General features: G+C 36.9%; 2 protein-coding genes across 15 annotated transcripts in view; one reads left to right on the forward strand and one right to left on the reverse strand.

The window, feature by feature from the left end:
- The window catches only part of MYO6 (myosin VI), a 156,899-nt gene that overhangs the window by 21,256 nt on the left and 114,496 nt on the right, over positions 1 to 21,147 (reverse strand). For all 14 annotated transcript variants that reach the window (XM_070480775.1, XM_070480774.1, XM_020901327.2 and 11 more), the window contains exons 19-26: positions 18,967 to 19,005; positions 17,302 to 17,395; positions 7,854 to 7,984; positions 7,691 to 7,768; positions 5,726 to 5,855; positions 3,659 to 3,749; positions 1,898 to 2,048; positions 125 to 333 (exon numbers count right to left, since the gene is read on the reverse strand). In XM_070480775.1, the coding sequence (XP_070336876.1) occupies positions 125 to 333; positions 1,898 to 2,048; positions 3,659 to 3,749; positions 5,726 to 5,855; positions 7,691 to 7,768; positions 7,854 to 7,984; positions 17,302 to 17,395; positions 18,967 to 19,005 (923 nt within the window). The remainder of the gene's footprint in view (positions 1 to 124; positions 334 to 1,897; positions 2,049 to 3,658; positions 3,750 to 5,725; positions 5,856 to 7,690; positions 7,769 to 7,853; positions 7,985 to 17,301; positions 17,396 to 18,966; positions 19,006 to 21,147) is intronic.
- Positions 9,156 to 9,667, forward strand: LOC139039604 (cytochrome b-c1 complex subunit 7). The gene has a single exon (XM_070480757.1). The coding sequence runs from the start codon at positions 9,167 to 9,169 to the stop codon at positions 9,500 to 9,502; it is 336 nt and encodes a 111-aa protein (XP_070336858.1). The 5' UTR covers positions 9,156 to 9,166; the 3' UTR covers positions 9,503 to 9,667.

Below are 21,147 nucleotides of genomic sequence, written 5' to 3' on the forward strand. Positions count from 1 at the left end.
TTCAAACTTCTTTTAGAATTATAATTTAAATATAAGAACATCACTTTTACAGATAAGAATATTCATTAACCACCATCAACACTTCAGCATTCACTAATCCAAGACAACAACATAAATGCCTTACATCCTTCTTTCCTCCTCCTCCTTTCTTCGACGTTGTTCATCTTCTTCACGCCTTTTTCTTTCTTTTTCCATTTCTTCTTGAATGCGCCTCAGCCTTTCTGCTTCTTCTTCCTGCTGCTTTTTTTTCTGTAATGCGCTGAGAAGGACCTCTGAGCTTTTAACTAGAGCATCATATTCTTTCTGTATTTGTTCCCTTGTCATCATCGTGGACTTAAAGAAACAATACAATGGACGTGCACTTAAAAAGTTATCTCTTCTGTTGTACAACAATTTGAACACACTAAACACCACTGAACTGTACATTTAAAAAATGGTTAAAGTGGTAAGTTTAATGGTTATGTGTTTTACCACAATTAAAAAAAAAACCAACATGCACATACACAGCAAAACTGAAAAAGCTGGTAAGCAGTAGGCCCATTATTGCTTAACTATTATATAATATTAAAAAATTTAAGTTATCTCTATGAACAAAATTTGAGTCTACTTCCTATCAATCAAGTAATCAAATATCTTAAGAGTGTACTTTAAACAATACTGTACGTTAAAGTTTATTTTTTAAGAAGTGATTAATTTTGTCGGAGTTTACTACTCTTTAATATTAATGATCAAATAATACCTCAGGAATATTTAAGAAATTATCATTATACCCAAAATTATTAGATGATTTTCTTAAATGTGGCTGGGTTGATTTTAATTGATTAATACCACATAAACAGCGGTGGCTCTGGACAGATCTATAAAATCAGCTAAGGCTATCCAAGGCATTTTCAGTTTTCTCTTGACTTCTTTCTCTGTTCTCACTCCAAGATTTATCATTATCTGTAGAAAATATCTAAAAGCCTCACTTTAAGATACTATATCTCACATAACTGAACTGAATTATGAAAGTCAATGAGAAAAACATTGAGGCCCTAAAATATAACAGAAAAAGATATGAATAGACAGAATATAATCAACAAACAACCTCAAAAAATAAATATTCAATCCCACTAGTAATCAAACAAAAACCAAAACCAAAAGGGCCTCTTTTTTTTCTCTTATAAAATATGGGAGAAAATTAATTGTTATTTCATAAAAGTTAAGTAATTTATGATATAGCCTATATGAAGATAAAGATGTTAGGAATCTGAAATAAAAGAACGATGCAAAAATATGTGCATCATATTGAAAAATATGTGCATCATACTGATTGAGATGGAATTGAGAGGAATATGTAACAGTATATAGTTGAATGTGTTAGTGTGAGGGGTAAAAATGTGGGGGTGATTTTCTCCAAGTTTTTGATAATATTACATTACTTTTAAAATTTAAAAATTAGTTTCCAAAAGTAGAAAAACATGAAACAAAAGAAAATAATTTGCATTAATTTTCTCTCAGTAAGGATTCTGCAAAAGCTTACCAACAGAGTGTAATATTTTAGTTAATATTTTGGAAAAATCTTTCCTAGCAATAAATGAATTGCACAAAAATTGTCTTCTTTTTAATTTTTTTGCTATGAAAAATCTCAAACACAGAGTGGAGAAGATAATATAAGTATCACTTAGCAACAAATGAATTGCACAAAAATTGTCTTCTTTTTAATTTTTTTGCTATGAAAAATTTCAAACACAGAGTGGAGAAGATAATATAAGTATCACTTATCACTGAGACTCAACACATGTAACTGTCTGTATTTTTTTAAAAAAAGGACATTTTTCTATAAAATTTCAATATAATAACAAAAATATTAAACTGTTTTTAAACGTCAAGAGTCATTTGGGTTAAAACTACATACCTTAATTTTGGCCATTAAAGCATCAATAGAAATTTCAAGGTTCTTGACCTGTTTATTCATCTCTGGTTTTCCATCTTTCAATACACTTACTACTTCATTAAATTTATCAAGTCGTTTCTTCAGTGTGCCCACCTTAACCAGGCCATCAATGCTGCGAAGACAATACTTAATTAGTTTAATTCTGCCACTGAATCATACAAATAGACTTTTCATTTTAATTAAATGCTAAAAATATGACTAAACAGAATACTTCTGCTTTCATGTTATGCGATATTCTTTTTTTAGGTCTCTTGTTGAGGGTAAAAGAAATCATCAAACATGGATGTGAATGACATTAATATCTGTCAGTAAGATTTAAGACTTCTATACTTACACTGAAAAATTTGAGAATTCAAATTACAGAAAAACTTAAAAGGAGTAATTGCTTCGAAAATATGTTATAGATGAACAGTTATTCAGACCTCCAAATTTAAAATTTCTAAATAATAAAAGAATCAAATAAGAAATAAAGCCTAAATTTACAGTGACACAATATAATCCCTACAGATAATCTTGAAAATTATGGGCAAAACATTAATGAGATGTTTTTGAAAACAATGTTAATTTGACATTTACTAATAAACTCGTCATTAAAATAATCAGAATAAAACAGCTTTCAATCTTTTATACTGTTTACATTTTTCTAATCTAAACCTTATGTCCCTTACTTATGGCAGAAAGTGAAGAAGAACTAAAGAGCCTCTTGATGAAAGTGAAAGAGGAGAGTGAAAAGTTGGCTTAAAGCTCAATATTCAGAGAACTAAGATCACGGCATCCCCTCCCATCACTTCATGGGAAATAGACAGGGAAACAGTGTGTGAATTTGTTTCTTTGGGCTCCAAAATCACTCAGATGATGACTGCAGCCATGGAATTAAAAGATGCTTACTCCTTGGAAGGAAAGTTATGACCAACCTAGATAGCATATTAAAAAGCAGAGACATTACTTTGTCAACAAAGGTCTGTCTAGTCAAGGCCATGATTTTTCCAGTAGTCATGTATGGATGTGAGAGTTGGACTATGAAGAAAGCTGAGCGCCAAAGAAATGATGCTTTTGAACTATGATGTTGGAGAAGATTCTTGAGAGTCCCTTGGACTGCAAGGAGATCCAACCAGTCCATCCTAAAGGAGATCAGTCCTGGGTGTTCATTGGAAGGACTGATGGTGAAGCTGAAACTCCAACACTTTGGCCACATAATGTGAAGAGCTGAGTCATTTGAAAAGACCCTGCTACCGTCTCCTCATCGAAACTGAGGTCCAGCACGTTGCCTCCCTTGAAAAAAGAAAAAAGAAAAAAAAAGAAAAGACCCTGATGCTGGGAAAGATCTAGGGCAGGAGGAGAAGGGATGACACCCGATGAGATGGTTGGATGGCATCACCATGGATGGACATGAGTTTGGGTAAACTTTGGGAATTGGTGGTGGACAGGGACGCCTGGCATACTGTGGTTCACGGGGTTGCAAAGATTCGGACACGACTGAGCAACTGAACTGAACTGAACCTAAGCTACTTCAGATCCTTTTACAGAATGAGGCAAGTAATGAATGAATGAAGAAATTAATTAATTAATATCCAACAAGTAACAGACTAACACATCTTTTTACAAAGAACACGAGAAAAAAGAAAACTCTGAGTATGCAAGCTGCTCTTTATTTTGACCTTCTAGCCATTTTATATTAGAATAAACAGGTATCTTGGATTCTTTAAACTCTATTCATCTTACCGAGGTTTGTGTCTCCTTTTGCAAAGCCACATTCGAACAGTTTTCTGCATTTTAATGCAGGCTTCAGCTCGATATTTTATTTTGTTTTTCACTATGTGTAAGAGGAAAATACAATGATAGAAAATTATTTAGCCTAAATTAATAATTTAATTCAGCTTAAATTAAACATACAGTATTTCTAAAAACCACTCATTTCCACAAAGCAATTCTCAAGAAACATAAAAATCTCGATGAACATATACCAGACATCAAAGTTGACACAACATTTCTTTAGTTCCTTAAACTTCTTAAAACAAAAAGTATATCAACTATATGGCTAAGTGTACAGTTTAAATATGCTATTTCCTTGTTACGCTAAATTAATGTGTCCCAAACTGTCCTAGGCAATATTAGCTTAGGAAATGTTAAAGCATGTGCCTTTTTGCTTTTTTATTAGGTGCACTTTTTTTTTCATTGCTGCATGTGAGCTTTCTCTAGTTGCAGCGAGCTGGAGCTATTCTTCACTGTAGTGCCTTCTCAACAGGATAGTGGAGCACAGGATCCAGGTGCATGGGCTTCAGTAGTTGCAACAGACTCCGGAGTGCAGACTCAATAGTTGTGGCACCCAGGCTGAGTTACTCTGAGCATGTGGCATCTTCCCGGGCCAGGGATTGAACCCCTGTCCCCTGCATTGGCAGGCAGATTCTTAACCATATACTACCACGGAAGTCCAACAGGTGTGTCTTGAAAAAAGGATTCACCTGTCAAATGAACTCGGGAAAAGCTATCTGCTATGCCTCCTTCTGAAGACTCACAATGAACATACCATGTGGCCTCTAAGGATCCCACCACAAAGGACTCTACTTAACTTCATCACTCAGAACATCCTAGACCAATCTGACCTGGAGACATTCCCCATCAACATCCTGCAGTGATTCTGTCTACTTACTGACTTGACCACTGCACAATATAGTCCACAAACAGTATAGTAGAAATAATGTTAATAAAATATGCTTTCCATCATAATACAATGTTTAAAGCTGAAAGCATTTAACTATAGTGACAAGTATGCTCATATTTCAGTTAGAAAGTGATGGGAAAAGAGCTTCTATTATTTTTTTTATTACAGTTTTGGTTTTATTTCTATCACAACTGACTAACAAGACCTCATGGTTGCATGCTGCCTACATGGTTCCTTCTCGTTAGGTCAAAGGAATTTTTTTTTAATTAGTAAGCAGAAATGTGCTGAATCCTTTTCCTGTGCCTCTAGCACTGTTCCAGGTAAGGTGGAGAGTTGGGCGAGGCTTTAAAATTTTAATCAAGTTACTGAAATACTCCCTATGACTAAAGGTTTTGCATAGACCACCACCATCAGGTAACCCACAATTACCCTGTCCCTCATCCCTGTTTTACGTCAGAGACAAGTAGTTGTTCTAACATTCTGAGACTTTAGACTTTGCCCTGCATTAAAGAAAAGTCAGAATCACTAGAGTTAGAGGCCCTGGGAAGCCAGGAAAACCAGGTTGGGAGCCACTGAAGTCACTATGCAAGCTGGGGAGAGGGGCTCCACGAAGACAGTGGCAACAAGGAGCCAAGATGTGCAGTGTTTGGAGGGGAACAACAGTTTGGTGACTGGCATGATTCAAGGACAAGAAAGAAGAGACAACACAACTGTGAAATCTTCTGTGTGTATTCTGGTGACGCCATGTGGGTGCAAAGAAAAGTTCTGGTTAAAGTCCCAGAGACTGGGGTACCGGAGGGGGAGAGGGGAGCAAGGGGGAGAGACTAGGGGAGAGAGGGAAGGAATCAGGATGGCGAGACAGAGTTTTCAGAACAAGATGAAGTTAACTCTAATACATGTGATTAAAGAAGCTAAGTATCACACACTCAAGAAACCGAGGAAGTCCCCAAGTACTCATTTATCACATACTACATGTAAGGTGTTAGGTGAGGAACCAGGGATACACTGTGAGTAAGTGACGCAGTCCCTGGGGCGTAGTTCTCACCACTGAGACACGTTGATAACGTTCCACAAACCAACTCGTTTCCAACATAATTCCCGTTCTGAGAGTGGAAGAAAACACCTACGTTTGATGACGGACAGCGAGCACCACTGGACCTTCTTCCAGCGACTGCAGATTAGCCAGTGGTGGACCCTCTTGACCAGCTCTGCTAAGTGGTCAGGGTCAGACTTCATAATCTGATCAAACTCTGCAAACTGGGAAATCAAATAATTGACTAATAATATCAAAAGACAGACGTGCTTAAACACACAGCGAGATACAAAATAACCAGAACACAAATCAAAATCTAGTTTTCTCTAAGTGGTCACAAGCCCATTACACAGACACGTCTTAGTGGAGTTTCACAGCAAACCCAGACACACGTGACTGAATTTTGCTGTCTTTCTCCTCCTTCCTCCAGGACTCATTTTGTAGAGGTTATGGGGAGGGTGAGCTACTCATTGCTAGTTAGCAGACTCAGTAATAAACGTAGGAAAAAAATTTTAAATGACCATTATAGATGATGGGCAAAAAGGTTTTATGGAGAGAAGAATGAAAAAAAGTCTAATATCTCTCTGAACTGGCTCATCCATATTCCCAGATAACTGTTTGTAAGTGAAGGTCAGCTCTATAAAATTGAGTACCATCAAAACTACTATGTCTCTCCCAACCCCATCCTTCTTTTGGTCAGAAAGAAGAAACTGCTACTAAGAGACAGACAACACAAGCGAAATAGCTATTAGGTTATTAAATCACAAAATGCATTATTTCCACAATTTACCACCAAATTGCATATTGATTTATATCCTTTACCAAATATCCCACTACAATATATTGAGGATGTCACACACCTATCAAAATAACAGCTTCTTATAATCAAAATTAAAGGTAACAGAGATTAAAGATCTTTGAAAATTTGCCCTGTGCCTGCACTGTGTCCTTCTGACTGATTAATTTTTCTGGAGGCAGATAAAACCAAGTGCTTTCTCTGTCAAGCTATAAATCCCTAAAATAGATATTATAGATCTGAAATAAGAAATGCTGAGTTTCTGATAAATATGTATGATTACAGCTAAGTCAACTATGAATACTTAATATATTCATTTTCTCTTAACTTGCTTCCATTTATGATAAGAGATGATACAGGTTTTCAGCAGTAAAAATATTCATAGGAAAGGGCATACATTGGTAATGCATTACACAGATTTCATCTCATACCTCAAAATGTGAAATCAGACTTATTTATCTGATTAATTTAGCCTTCAAGGCACTAGAGATATTTATGAATGATTTTGCTAAGTCAAACAAGTATGGTTGTCTATTACATAATAACTATTATGTTTAAAATTATGAGAAAGCAATATTCAATCAATATTAAAAAAGTCAAGAGTGGTGAAAATACAATGAACAGACTGTGAATGACATATAAGTATTTCTGCATCATATGTATTTAGTCATGAAATATTCCACAACTCAATTTTGTATCACAGTACAAGACCAGTGCAAGAATCTGTAAATACTAAAACTATGGGTAGCCTAAGAAAACCGTATTAGCACAAAAGTACGCATACAGCCATCCCTTCTATGATTTAACAGAAGTCAGCAGAGACTCCAGTCCAATTTTTTATATGCTATACATCTATCATGCTCTAATAGATCTCGTCCTCACAATGAACACTCAAAAGTATTGTGAAACTTTTAATTACTGAAGCCCGAATCAATGTTTTAGAAAAGCTTTCAACTTGTTTAAAATAGAAGTATTCCTGGTTAACCCTTATTTTAAGTAAAAATTTCAACTAAACAATCCTCTGATTCCAATACTTCCAAAGCAAGAGGAAAAAAAAACAAAAACAAAAACTCTATAGAGTGCTATACATTGGAAAAATTCTCACCAGTGGAAAAATTTTGTGTATGTGTGTCCCATATATATGCATGCTCTAAGTGATTATCTAATTTAAGAATAATATAAATCACTAAACACTTAAAAATAGTCACTGACTCCAACTGTCCATACTAATTATGTTACAGTCTAAAATAAAAATGCATTTACCTTGCCAGGTCTAAAAAATACTTTAGTCAACCCAAACTTGTAGTCAACTTCATTTAAGCCCAAAGCTTTAAAAAGAGCCTGAAAAATAAAAGTTAAATGCCAATTAGGAATTAATAAGAAAGAGTTTATAGCTAATAAATCCCAATTTATGTAGTATTTGTACCTTACAAAATAGTCTTGGATCTAATCGTGCAAGTTTATCTGGCATATACTTTTTATACATGTTGTAGAGTTCATGAAATGAAGCTCGTGATGGGAAACCGCCTTGCATCAAGTCCAAGACAGACACCATACCTAGATTCATAAACAAACACAAGTTTTACTGCCAATAACCATACAGAAGTCCAAAGATAATTTGCAAATGATCAAAGAATTTTACAAATTAAAAAGGGTAATTTACAGAAATTATCCACAATGAAATATTACATAGAAAAATCATACTTACATCATGCTTATGTTCCCAACTTATCTACCACCTAAAAACTACTGCAACCAAATTTCATCTCAGACTAGCTTTTCTTAATATATTCAATGTTGATAATATTTAGTGCTGCTAAGACTGTGGGGGGAAATTACTTTTTAATACACTATTTATGGAAATAAAAGATGCTTCAGGATTTTGACAGCAGTGCTACAGAATCTGTCAAATTTAAACACATGCATATTTTCTGTTTTAGTGTTGACACAGACTTCTCCAACAGAAATAAATGAAGATACCTGCAAGTGATGTTCATTGTGTCCCTGTGTGTAAGGCATGATATTAGAAATAAAATAAATTGCAAGAAAATGAAAATAAAGTAAAACTAGCCTGACTATATTTTCTAGAGATAAACTACTGGTCTCTTGAAAATTCAAATGTAGTTTGTATCTATTTTTTTTGCTGGAAACCTTTGTGTCACAGTATACAAGGCAAAGACCTGCATTCGGCTTTCCAAGTTCTGAGGTTACTTCTGGAGTAAGATTAAGAGTCTCCAAGACGAAGACTGGTTCTCACCAGCACTTAAAGCAAATGGAGAAGAAAGAAGACTATCTCACTCTAAAGACCCCCATTTCACTCACCTCTCAAAGAAGCTAGTCTACTGGGGTAAAGAGTCTATAGGATGACTATTGACATTCAGTATAACTTTAGTAAATGACTGATTTGAGCCTTGAGTCAGTGTGAGGTTTTCATGGCAGGAAAAGCATAAGAAAAGGCTCAACTATTGATAATACCAGGACTTTTGTTTATAAAAAGACCTGGATTTCAGTCTACAGGACTATTTAAATAGATGAAGAAAATAAGATAATTCAATAAAAAGTATTAGGAGTATTAGACATAAGGAAAACAAAAATAACATCAGCGCCATACCTCACTCCTTATAACCAAAATAAATTTCTGCTGGTCAAAAATTTAAATTAGCAAAATAAAATTATCAAGTATTCTTCAATGGGTAGGTTTTTATTTTAAAATAATCTCACTGGAGGTGTCAGGTCAACATGGCGGGCCGGCCAGCTGTTTCAGCATCAAGCAGGTGGCTGGAGGGTATTCGAAAATGGTATTACAACGCTGCCGGGTTCAATAAACTGGGCTTAATGCGAGATGACACAATACATGAGAATGACGATGTAAAAGAAGCCATAAGAAGGCTTCCTGAGAAACTTTATAACGACAGAGTGTTTCGCATTAAGAGAGCACTGGACCTCAGCATGAGGCAGCAGATCCTGCCTAAAGAGCAGTGGACAAAATATGAGGAGGATAAATTCTACCTTGAACCGTATCTGAAAGAGGTTATTCGGGAAAGAAAAGAGAGAGAAGAATGGGCAAAGAAGTAATTTAGTAATCTAAATCTGTGGGTACAGCTGTTCTCAAGTATTTTTATGAAGCTGGTTAAACCTGAAATGTACAATGTAGAACTATCTGGGCTGTAAATGTATTACTTTAAATAAATATCATAATTATTGTTGGAAAAAAAAAAAATAAAAAATAAAATAAAATAATCTCACTGGAAAGATAGTCTCTCTAGGCAATCAGATTGAATTTTAATCTGACTGACAAAGGTGTAAAACCCCAATAATACTTAGGGATGATGACAGTGTAGGAAAACACACACGTACATTCTTAGGGGGAGAGTAAACCAGTGTGACAGTTTCAGATGGCAATTTGGGATATTTATATTATTAATATTAAATGCTAATAACAGATAAGTTATCCCTTTGACTATTTTTCACTTCTATCAATCTATCCTACAACTAGTCACATATGTGGGCAAAGATACACATAGAGAAGGTCTATAAATTCACTGGGTCATTGCTAGTAATACAAAACACAGAAATAACTTAAATACTAATCAAATTATACTATAATCTTATGACAGAATATAATATATTAATTAGAAATAATAAGGCAGAGCTTTAGCAAGTATAAAAAATATGTTCAAGGCACAGAGTTAAATGGTCACCTTTTTGAAGTGAGACTTCTTTTTACTTATATTATTCTGTACCATTTCATTTTTGTTACAGTGAACATATATAACTATTATAATTCTCAATATAATTATATAGTATATGTAATACATAATTTATACATACAACTATAATATATAACATGCTATATATTATAATAAAATAAAGTTTAATAATAAATTAAATATAATATTAAATTTAATTTAATAGAACACACAAAGGCAGTTATTCTTATGGAAAGAAATTTCCAGAAATAGACTGAGGTTCTGGCTCTGTTTGGAGAAATAAAAGTAAGGTTTGATTGGTACTGTCAGAACTGTTGCCCACGTATATCAAATAAACAAGTACCCTTAGAAGCGTGAGCATCCCAACCTCTGAGCCCCTTGGCTTGCCCTACTGTTGCAGACAATGTAGGAAGTGGCTCACAGAAGTTCTTTAAGAATTTCATGAAGCTTAACAAATTACCAAGTCTATGGTTACTTTCTCCACACTTGAAGCTAATTTACTCTAAAGATATTCTGAGGCTTAAAAATGTAAAAATCACCAAACCAAGTACCCTTCCTTCTAGAGATTTGCATGCCCCGCTTCTCCGCAGGGGAGTCTGGGGAAGCGCCTCCTGGTGCAGTCCCGGCTGGCCATCCTTGGAGCCCTCTCTGCTCCATCCAGGGAGCAGGCCCCCAAGTTAAAGGAAGACCTGCCTTCTCTTACTTTCTCTTGCTCTCCCTGGGACTGGCAGATCAGAAGACTGTCCCTTTAGTAAAAGTGTCCTAAATTAATTATTCTCCTTAAGTTGGAAAAAAAATAGAAATGGAAAGGCAAAGGGGAATTCCAATCTTAGATGTCTTTATTTTAGAAAGCGTCACAAATATTTTTACTTCTGCCAGTTATTGGTAATTTTTTTTTTTACTTTTTCTCATTACCTAGTCATACAACTACCAATTCTAAGCCATTTTACTGTGATTAGTATTATAAAAAAAAAAAAAACTATTATGAATTGGTGGCATCTATTAAACTGCCAACGTAGCTTCTTAAAATGAACTGCTTACTGAAAGAGGAATCCCAGCTAAAGCATTAGTGGGTCCACATTCTGCTAATCTAATAGTGCATAAAGCTAAATCTAAACACACTTGACTTTCCAGGACACTGGATGCTCAGTAGGAGGTAAATGATATTATATTAGGCTAACTAAATCCTAAAGAGAAATTTAAATGAGGAAAATAACTAGACTCCAAGCAAAAATGATCTGAATAAAATATTACCAAAATACAACTATACATATGCAGGAATAAAACAGACTTCATTTATTTAACTTTCTGGTGGTGGTGGCGTAGTCACTAAATTGTGTCCAACTCTTGCGACCCCATGGGCTATAACCCATCAGGCTCCTCTGTCCATGGGATTTCTCAGGCAAGAATACTAGAGTGGGTTGCCATATTTAACTTTCTAGTATTTGTTAAAATCAGTCAAGAATAAATCTTTATTTCCTAGCCTGTGTATTTCATTAAACAGATATTTACTAAGTCTAGTATATGCGTTGTATCGCCAAGAAGCAGGAACGTGCATAAAAGTCAGGACGGTTTCTGCCCTCAAGAGTTTACAGATTAGAGAAAGGAGAAATTAAATAAAATCCATGACTCTGAAATGAAGGTGCTGAGCACCCTTTGCTCAGGCCCCCTTCCTTGTTGCGGGCATCAAGAAAGGCTTTCACAAGGAAATGACAACAAGCTCAGATGTGAACAATGAAGACAAAGGGTAGATGAGAGTTTATCAAACAGAGGAAGCAGCAGATGCAGAGGCCCCGGGACCAGAGGGAATACAGGGCATTTAAGAAACTAAAACAAAGCCCAGAGTGACTGGAGAGCAGAGAGGAGAGAGAGAAAACAGAGAAAAACGGGAACATGGGCCAGATCACATGGGGCCTCACAAGCTGCAAGAATTCTGCTCTTTACCCCAGCCAGAGTCAGAAGCACTGCAGCATGTTACACAATAAAAAGGCATGCTCAGGTTTGAGTTGTAGGGCAGTAATTCTGGACGTATGCGAAGAACAGACCAAGCAGATACAAAGAGGATGGTTAAGAAACATCAGCAAAAAGTCAGGTGAAAGATGGTGACAGCTTGAATTAGGGAGTCCCAAGGCTCACTGCTTAAAATGTTCCCACCACAGGCAAGCAGTGGTAATTACGTGGCCTGATGAGATTCTGAGTTAATGCTATGGTGGTGACCATTTTGCAATATGTAAGTGTATCAAATCAACACACTGCACAACTTGAACTTATACAATGTTATATGTCAATTACATCTCAGCAAATCTGAAGGAGTAAAAGACACACTCCTTAGGTCACATGGAAAGGGGCTTGCGGAGACCCAGACTGAGAACATGCCTAGGCCGTCCAGTGTGGCAGCTTCTGGACACATGCTCTGTAGCTGCACCAGCCACACAAGACTTGTTGTGTCCGACTCATGGACTGCAGCACGCCAGGTCTCCCTGTCCCTCATCATCTCCCGAAGTTTGCCCAAGTTCATGTCCATTGCATCAGTGATGCCATCCAGCCATCTCATCCTGATGCCCTCTTCTCCTTCTGCCCTCAATCTTTCCCAGGATCAGGGACTTTTCCAATGAGTCGACTCGTTGCATCAGGTGACCGAAATACTGGGGAGTCAGCTTCAGCATCAATCTCTCCAGCGGGTACCCAGGGTTGATTTCTCTTAAGATTGACTGGTTTGATCCCCTTGCTGTACAAGAGACTCTCAGGAGTCTTCTCCAGCACCACAGTTCAAAGGCATCAGTTCCTTGGTGTTCTGCCTTCTTTACAGTCCAGCTCTCACAACCATATGTGACCACTGGGAAGACCACAGCCTTGACAATACGGACCTTAGTTGGCAAAGTAATATCTCTCCTTTTCAATACACTGCCTACGTTTGTCGCGTGTGACTATTTACATTTAACTTTTTTTAACTAAGCACAATTACTAGTCACATTTCAAGGGCTCAGCAGCCACAAGTATCTAGTGGCTGCCATACTGCACAACACGGGTACAGATTATTTCCACCCCCACAGAAAGTTGTATCAAACAGCACTGATAGAAGTGGGAAGAAGAACAGGTCCAACAAGGGATACCCAGTTGGAAGACGACAACCCTGCACAGGAGGCAGGAACGGCCAAGCATCAAAGGAGAAGCAGGGACACACGCTGTTTTAACAGTCAAGGAAAGGCGATGTTACAGCGAGAGAGTGAAGCCTGACACTGCGGCAGTCCCCTGAGATGAGGTCTGCAAAGGAACGCCTAATTCAGGATCAGGAGAGACACCAGAGGTCCTACCCAGAATCATCCTGGTGGGAGCTGATTTCTCCTGGGCTCAAGAGTCAGTGGAAGGCAGGAAACTGAGAAAGCAAGAAGAGAATATTCTTGGAGAGAAAAGCAAAACCTGGAGAACAGAAAGTAAGGCCAGAGATGGGAAGGGAGCTGGAAATGTTGGTGAGAGGGAAAGAAGATGAGGTTCAGGGGGAGAGGCCATCTCGAAGCTTCAGTATAGGTCGTCAGTACTCAGGGTTCCTGAGAAGGCAGGGAGGGATGAATCCAAAACACTTCAGTCTCAATGAGGAAGAGAGGCACTTTCTGCTTTCCATCAGGAGGGAAGGTATGCAGGTAAAGATATTTCGCAGCGCACAGGTAAGGCATTAGCTTTTGAGTAAAAAGAGGTGAGGCTGCCTGTTGGCAGAGGCTCAGAGACCAGAGGAGGGCAGGGTGCATCAGACTGGTCTCTGGGGAGAAACAAAACCTGCCGGCCAGGAAAACTCGATGGGTGGGTATAAGAGCCCTTTGAAGGTTAGTGATCATGAGTTTACAACAGTGTCCATCTGCCTTGCCCACCTTCTCCATGCAGGTGAGGAGAGAACGATTCATCAACAGCTACGGTTTTAGGAGAGGGGTCACGGGTAGACACAGCTGAGTGCTGAAGAATTCATGCTTTTGAAGTGTGGTATTGGAGAAGACTCTTGAGAGTCCCTTGGACTGCAAGGATCCAATCAGTCCACCCTAAAGGAAATCAGTCCTGAATATTCATTGGAAGGACTGACGCTGAAGCTGAAACTCCAATACCTTGGCCACCTGATTTGACGAACTGACTCACTGGAAAAGACCTTGATGCTGGGAAAGACTGAAGGCAGGAGGAGAAGGGGACGACAGAGGATGAGCTGGTTGGATGGCATCACCGACTCGATGGACATGAGCTTGAGTAAACTCCGGGAGTTGGTGATGGACAGGAAGGCCTGGCGTGCTGCAGTCCATGGGGTCGCAGAGAATCAGACACGACTGAGCAACTGAACAAAACTGAACTGAAGCTTATATAATTGGGGGAAGGCTGTTTAACAAATAACTACGAAATTATAAATTACAAAAAATATAATATCAGGTACAGGGTTCTGAAAGGAGCCCATATAAACAAGGCACTCTGAAACTAAAGCAGCCTCAGCTTTCTAATAAATCTGCTGCTAAGAGGAGCAAGAAATGGAGTCAGGTTGGCAAGAGGGTTTCAGGAAGTGTCACAAGCCTGAATCTGTAGGGGGAAAGGTCTGTGCCCTGGGAGAGGCAGGGGTGGTATGAGAAGGACAGAGGACGGGCACAGGATAAAGAAAACAGTCCCGGGCCCCTGACCTGCGTGACTGGGTCAGGTTTTGGTGTCCTTGCGTCTCACTCTACTATTTGTAAAAAAAAGAAGAAAACAGCACAATTCCCTTGGCTCCCGTGGAACTTTTCTGCACTTGGTTAAACCATCACTCTCTACCCTTCACCTGGCCATGTCTGTCCTTTCTCAAGGGCACTGTGTTGTTTGTTTGTTTTTTAATAAGTAGCAGAGTGAGAAGCAAGGACGCCAAAACCTGGACCAGTTACATGGGGAATGAACCGCTGTGGGACTGAAAAGGCCATGGAAAGAAAGCTACAGAAAGCACCCACAGAGGGAGATCTGGATTCACAGCTACAGGGTTTTTTTTGGTTTTCTGAGTTATTTTTAACTTATTTTTTAATTGGAGGAAAACTGCTTCACAATGTTCTGTTGGTTTCTGTCATACAATAATGCAAATCAACCATAATTATACATACATCCCCTTCAGACATGAAACAACAGACTGGTTCAAAATTGGAAAACAAGTACATCAAGGCTGTATACTGTCACCCTGCTTGTTTAACTTACATGCAGAGTACATCATTCGAAATGCCAGGCTGGATAAAGCTCAAGCTGGAAGCAAGACTGCCGGGAGAAATATTAATAACCTCAGATATGCAGATGACACCATCCTAATGGCAGAAAGTGTAAAAGAACTAAAGAGCCTCTTGATGAAGGTGAAAGAGGAGAGTGAAAAAGCTGGCTTAAAACTCAATATTCAGAAAACTAAGATTATGGCATCTGGTCCCATCACTTCATGGCAAATAGATGGGGAAAAAATGGAAACAGTGACGAAGTTTATTTTCTTGGACTGCAAAATCACTGCAGATGGTGACTGCAGCCATGAAATTAAAAGACGCTTGCTCCTCGGAAGAAAACCTATGACAAAACTAGACAGCCTATTAAAAAGCAGAAATCAGTTTGCTGACAAAGGTCCGTATAGTCAAAGCAATGGTTTTTCCAATAGTCATGTACAGATGTGAAAGCTGGACCATATAGAAGGCTGTGCTCTGAAGAATTGATGCTTTCAAACTGTGGTGCTGAAGAAAACTCTTGAGAGTCCCTTGGACAGCAAGGTGATCAAACCAGTTCATTCTAAAGGATATCAACCCTGAATATTCATTAGAAGGACTGATGCTGTAGTTCCAATACTCTGGCCACCTGTTGTGAAGAGCCAACTCATTAGAAAAGACCCTGATGCTGGGAAAGACTGAAGGCAGGAAAAGAAGAGGGTAACAGAGGATGAAATGGCTGGATGGCATCACCAACTCAATGGACATGAGTTTGAGCAAACTCCAGGATATGGTTAAGAACAGGGAAGCCTGGTGTGCTGCAGCCCATGGGGTGACAAAAAGTCAGACACGACTGAGCCAGTGAACAACCACCCCACCCCTGCCTCTTGAGCCTCCCACCCCTCCAGGTCATCACAGGGCGCCAGGCTGGGCTCCCTGTGTTAAACAGCAACTAGCAACTTCGTACCAGCTATCTATTTCACACATGATGGTGTATATATGTGAATGCTACTTTCTCCCTCATCTCAGTTTCTCCTTTCCCTCCTGTGTCTACAAGCCTGTTCTATCTGTGTCTCCATTCCTTCCCTGCAAATAGGTTCACTAATGCTATTTTTCTAGATTCCGTATCGATGAGTTAACATATGATATTTGTTTTTCTCTTTCTGACTTACTCCACTCTGTATAAACAGGTTCTAGGTTCATCCAACTGACTAGAACTGACTCAAATGCATTCTTTTTTTATGGCCGCATTATATACCATTGTATACATGCATCACATCTTCTTTATCCATTCATCTGTCGATAGACATCTAGGTTGCTTCCATGTCCTAGCTATCGTAAATAGTACTGCTATGAACCCGGGGCGGGGCGGGGGGGGGGGGGGGCGTTGGGCGGTGGCCAGGGGGGTGGAATTCTCAGGTGGCACAGTGGTAAAGAATTCACTTGCTAATTCAAGAGACACATGTTCAATTCCTGGGTCAGGAAGACCCCCTGGAGTAGAAAATGGCAACCCACTCCAGTATTCTTGCCAGGAAAATTCCAGGGACAGAGGAGCCTGGTGGGCTACCATTCACGGGGTTGCAAAGAGTTTGACACAGCCGAGCATGCACACACAACTACTATGAACACTGGGGTACAAATTCTTTTTCACTCATGGCTTTCTCAGGGTATATTCCCAGTAGTGGGATTGCTGGGTCACATGGCAGTTTTATTCCTAGTTTTTAAAAGAATCTCCATACTGTTCTCCACAGTTGAAAAGCTTTTATAAATTATACTTCAATGAGGCAAAAGATTACTGTGAAATAATATTATACACCAATATTGTTCAAATAATTTGTCCATCTCTCTTCTTAAGGAATATAAAAGTCTTACTGTGCTTAAATATAATCAGGATAGTTGTAAATTATCTGAATACAGTGGATATATTAAATTGTATTTGAACTAAGTAAGACTCCTGATACACCCCAACATAGATTATAAAATAGAGAAATACCTGAACATTGAAGTTGAGACAAAATTTGAGCTCCTTCAAAGTCATGGCTTGTCATCTTTAAATTAGGCTTGATACAGCGAATAAAGCTTGCTCCCTAGGAGAATAAAGGTACTTTAAAACATGCAGCATTCTTATTTTTCTAAGAATATCAGCAACCTTCAGAGCATATTTTCATTAAGTTATGAACCTCTCTTAATCACTAAGGAACTTAAAACAATTCACATACTTTTATAATGTAAAGCATTTATACAGTAATAATGTCAGAAAAATACTGTTTTATATTTGAGTGCCAAAAATTGTTACTGTAAAAAGAGAAGTCTTTCATAATAAAGTATTTCAATATATTTAAACAATATATTTCACAGGATGGCATACATGTGATTATACTCCACATGTAAATGTATTTATGTGCTACGTTGCTGTGATAAGAAACAGCCCTATGACAAGATGAGCAAATAAAATTATGCCTCTTAAAATTTAGGCCAAAGTGTTAAAAAACCAAAGCCAACCTTTCTCATCATTCTATTTTAGAAACATACAGTAGGTCTCTAAGCTGCACTACTATACATCTTAAAGTTTTGTTAAATGATATGTATTTTTAAAAGCTTAAAGGCATTCATTTAGAATCAGTTATCAGATTATGCTGAATGAGGCAGAGGGAACACTGCAATGTACACAGTGAAACTGTTGGGAACTGAAGCTAATACACTGAACATCAGGTAACAGCTTCTCTTCCAAGTAGTCACAGCCTGCAAACAGTTATATCAACAATGATGCTCACTGCAAATGCTTTTTAGAAAAGCCTTTTAAAAAAAAATCACAACTATAACCTAATCATTTTACAGTAGCATCATATTTGGGTGATAAAAATAAAATATCTCATCAGATTTGGTTTTCAAAGAAGCTGTGTCCTTAAGAGATAAATATTTGCAAACAATGAAGATATTTAAGACAATTTCTTAATGGTTTCAAAACCAAGTCTAACAATAAATTAAGCAATAATAGCACAGAGAATAAATATTTGGCTTTTCAAAATGACTACTTGAAAATGAAGAGTATTTAGATAAGTTCTGTGGATTTGTATAAAAAATAATCTTCTCCTGAAGTCATGTCTTATAAGCCATATATCAAGTTTCTATCGTGAATTTTCTTTAAAAAAAACAGGGAATTAAAATTCCAGATTTTAAACAAGTCTCTGAGGAACTACTGCCTCTATTAAACAGCATTAAAATACTACGTCCATTTTTTTCCATATCAACACTGTCATGCTAGAGAATGTTACCACCAGAGAAATAAAATGAAAATGAATTATATGCACTGTCTTTAAGCCTAAAAAATACATCTTCCTTCTCTATAATAACTAATTATTTTCACTCTCCTGAAGCGACAGGATAATCTTAATAACATTCTGAGAATTCTATATGTTTATAAAACAATGTGACTGCCCATATACATTTGACTTGTCTTTAGAACAAACCTAACCAAAATGACAACCATTTTAATAACTGATTTTCTTTCAACGAGGAAATTTGGTTTTAAATAAATTTTTAATTATTCCAGGTTTACTGTGCTTATTTTAATCACTACTAATAATAGTTGGAAGAGGACCATTTAAAAACCGTTTAAAAAAAAAAAAGAAAACCCTGTTTTTTTAAGTATACTCACTGTACTTCGAAGTTTATCCAGAAGCAAATTTAACTGTGTCTGTAGAAGAAATAATTATTTCAGAAAGCAAAAGTACACAATACCATAAGCAAAAATTAGCTCTTCAACATAAGAATAAAATAACATGCAATAATGCTCATCTACAACATGATACAATTTAACAGCTCTACACAATCTCTTTAAGAGACAGTAACATGCAAAAATGTATGGCTAATATATAACACCAAGGAAAACAAATATACAGAACTTGTGTAGTTAAAAGACTGAAAATTAGCAATACTAGAAAACATACATGCACACTTGGAGATGGGGTGAATGAGGAAAAAGTATACAGGCAACGAAAGAAGTAAATGAAAATGCGGATGTGATGCATTCAAAAGGGAATCGATGGAGCAGTATGTGAATGAATACGTGGCAAGCTGGGTGTAGCTTGTGTCACACTCCACTAAGAATGAAGGTATGTTTAAAATATCCACTCATGCTATATATTAGAACTGTTTTATGTAACACCTATCATAAATGAAACCGACCTGCCTACCTGTTGAAAGTCTCTTTACTGTTTTAAAACCTCCCATTTCAATTATTTTTAAAGGCTAGGACAATTTTCTCAAAAGAAAATTCACAGTGGACATGATAAGTAGTTACTGTTGCTTTCCTTTTTAAAATAATATTAAGTGATTATAATTTACTCTGGCTCAGTACATTAAAATCATCTATTTGCTTTACTTCTCTGCAAAGTAAATTGTGTAAAACTGTTACATTGACTTTATACTGGGATGTTTATTGTACTACTTAACAAAAGATAAATTAACATATCTATTCAGTCATAGCTATATCTAGTAATAATAACAGGTATACTTTACTGAATGCTTTCTATGAGTCAGGCACTGCTCAAAGCTTTACACAGGTACTATCAAGTTTAATCTGCACAACTCTAATTAGGGATGTATTAGTCGCATTTTACAGGTGAAAACATTGAGGCCCAGAGGGAGAAATTATTTGCCAAGATGATGGAACTAGTAAAAGCAAAACTAAGATTCTAACAAAGGCCTAAGAGGTTCATTCTCTTAAGCATAACACTCCAGTACACTCTGGACATTATAGGCTTAAGTTATAAAAACAGAATGAATTTAGATAAAAAAAAATACGCCCACTTATCTGGTTGCCACAGTTTTGACAACCTTAACCAGTCTGGACCAGCACACAACTGAAAAGCAAGTGTAAGAGCCACTAATTTGGAAAGAAAATGACTATCACAAAGCCCATGGTTCCTAATCCACAGCACAGTACTCTCCCCAAAATGGAGATAAAGTGAGAATGAAGAATGGAAGCAGCAAAAATGAACTACAGTATCTGAGAGAAGAGGGAGGAATGTCTATCACGAAAGACCAGCGGTCCAAGACCACAAGGTGTACAGCCTTACGCAACTCATGCTTTATTTGTATTTTATGTTAAAACACACAATTGTTTCTGTATATAATAAAAGAATAAGATTTTCATCAAATAATTACTTTTTCTAAAACACTAATAGTAAAAGAGTTACGTTTCAATAACCTGAAAATGTCACATTTCAGTGGGAAACCTCCGGTTCTCAGTGATGCTCAGTAATGTAAAGGCTAGCCTGTTCTGTTTTATTGCCATACATAGCATGAATTTAATTTAATAAACTATTCTACTATACTTAAAAATAAGAATTACTATTATTTCATTTCAAAGCATCACAATCAGAACATTTTCAAATTTTATTATGAATAATGTTACAGCTTTTAGTTAGTTTTCAAGTAGTCTGACGTGCAAAATGCATCATACTGCATTTAAGCAATTTTAAGCACTTAAAGTCTTAACATAAATTATCTTAGTGCAAAGAATTTTAAGAATGTTTTTTATTTTATTTATATAAAGTATCTAAAATTTCAAGTGTGCTCTTGCCAGCAATACTAACATATCATGTAGGAAAATAATAAATGATCTCCATTTCATACAGGCTAATGTACTATTTTAAACCAATCTGTCAGCATATGTTTATGTAAGAATTTAAGAATATCTAAATAAGAGAAAGAATACTCAAGAGAAGAAACTCTTAATTAATTAACATAAATTAAAACAGAGTTTAAGATTTTTTATTGTTATCTGAAAAATATGTGATAAGCTTTCTCTTATATCTATGCTTCACCTTTTGTT

The sequence above is a fragment of the Odocoileus virginianus genome, chromosome 19 (assembly GCF_023699985.2).
Source record: "Odocoileus virginianus isolate 20LAN1187 ecotype Illinois chromosome 19, Ovbor_1.2, whole genome shotgun sequence".
In the NCBI taxonomy this organism is placed as follows: domain Eukaryota; kingdom Metazoa; phylum Chordata; class Mammalia; order Artiodactyla; family Cervidae; genus Odocoileus; species Odocoileus virginianus.

What these genes read in the sequence shown, in the direction of transcription:
- LOC139039604 (XM_070480757.1), top strand. Translation starts at nt 9,167, where the DNA reads ATGGCGGGCCGGCCAGCTGTTTCAGCATCAAGCAGGTGGCTGGAGGGT.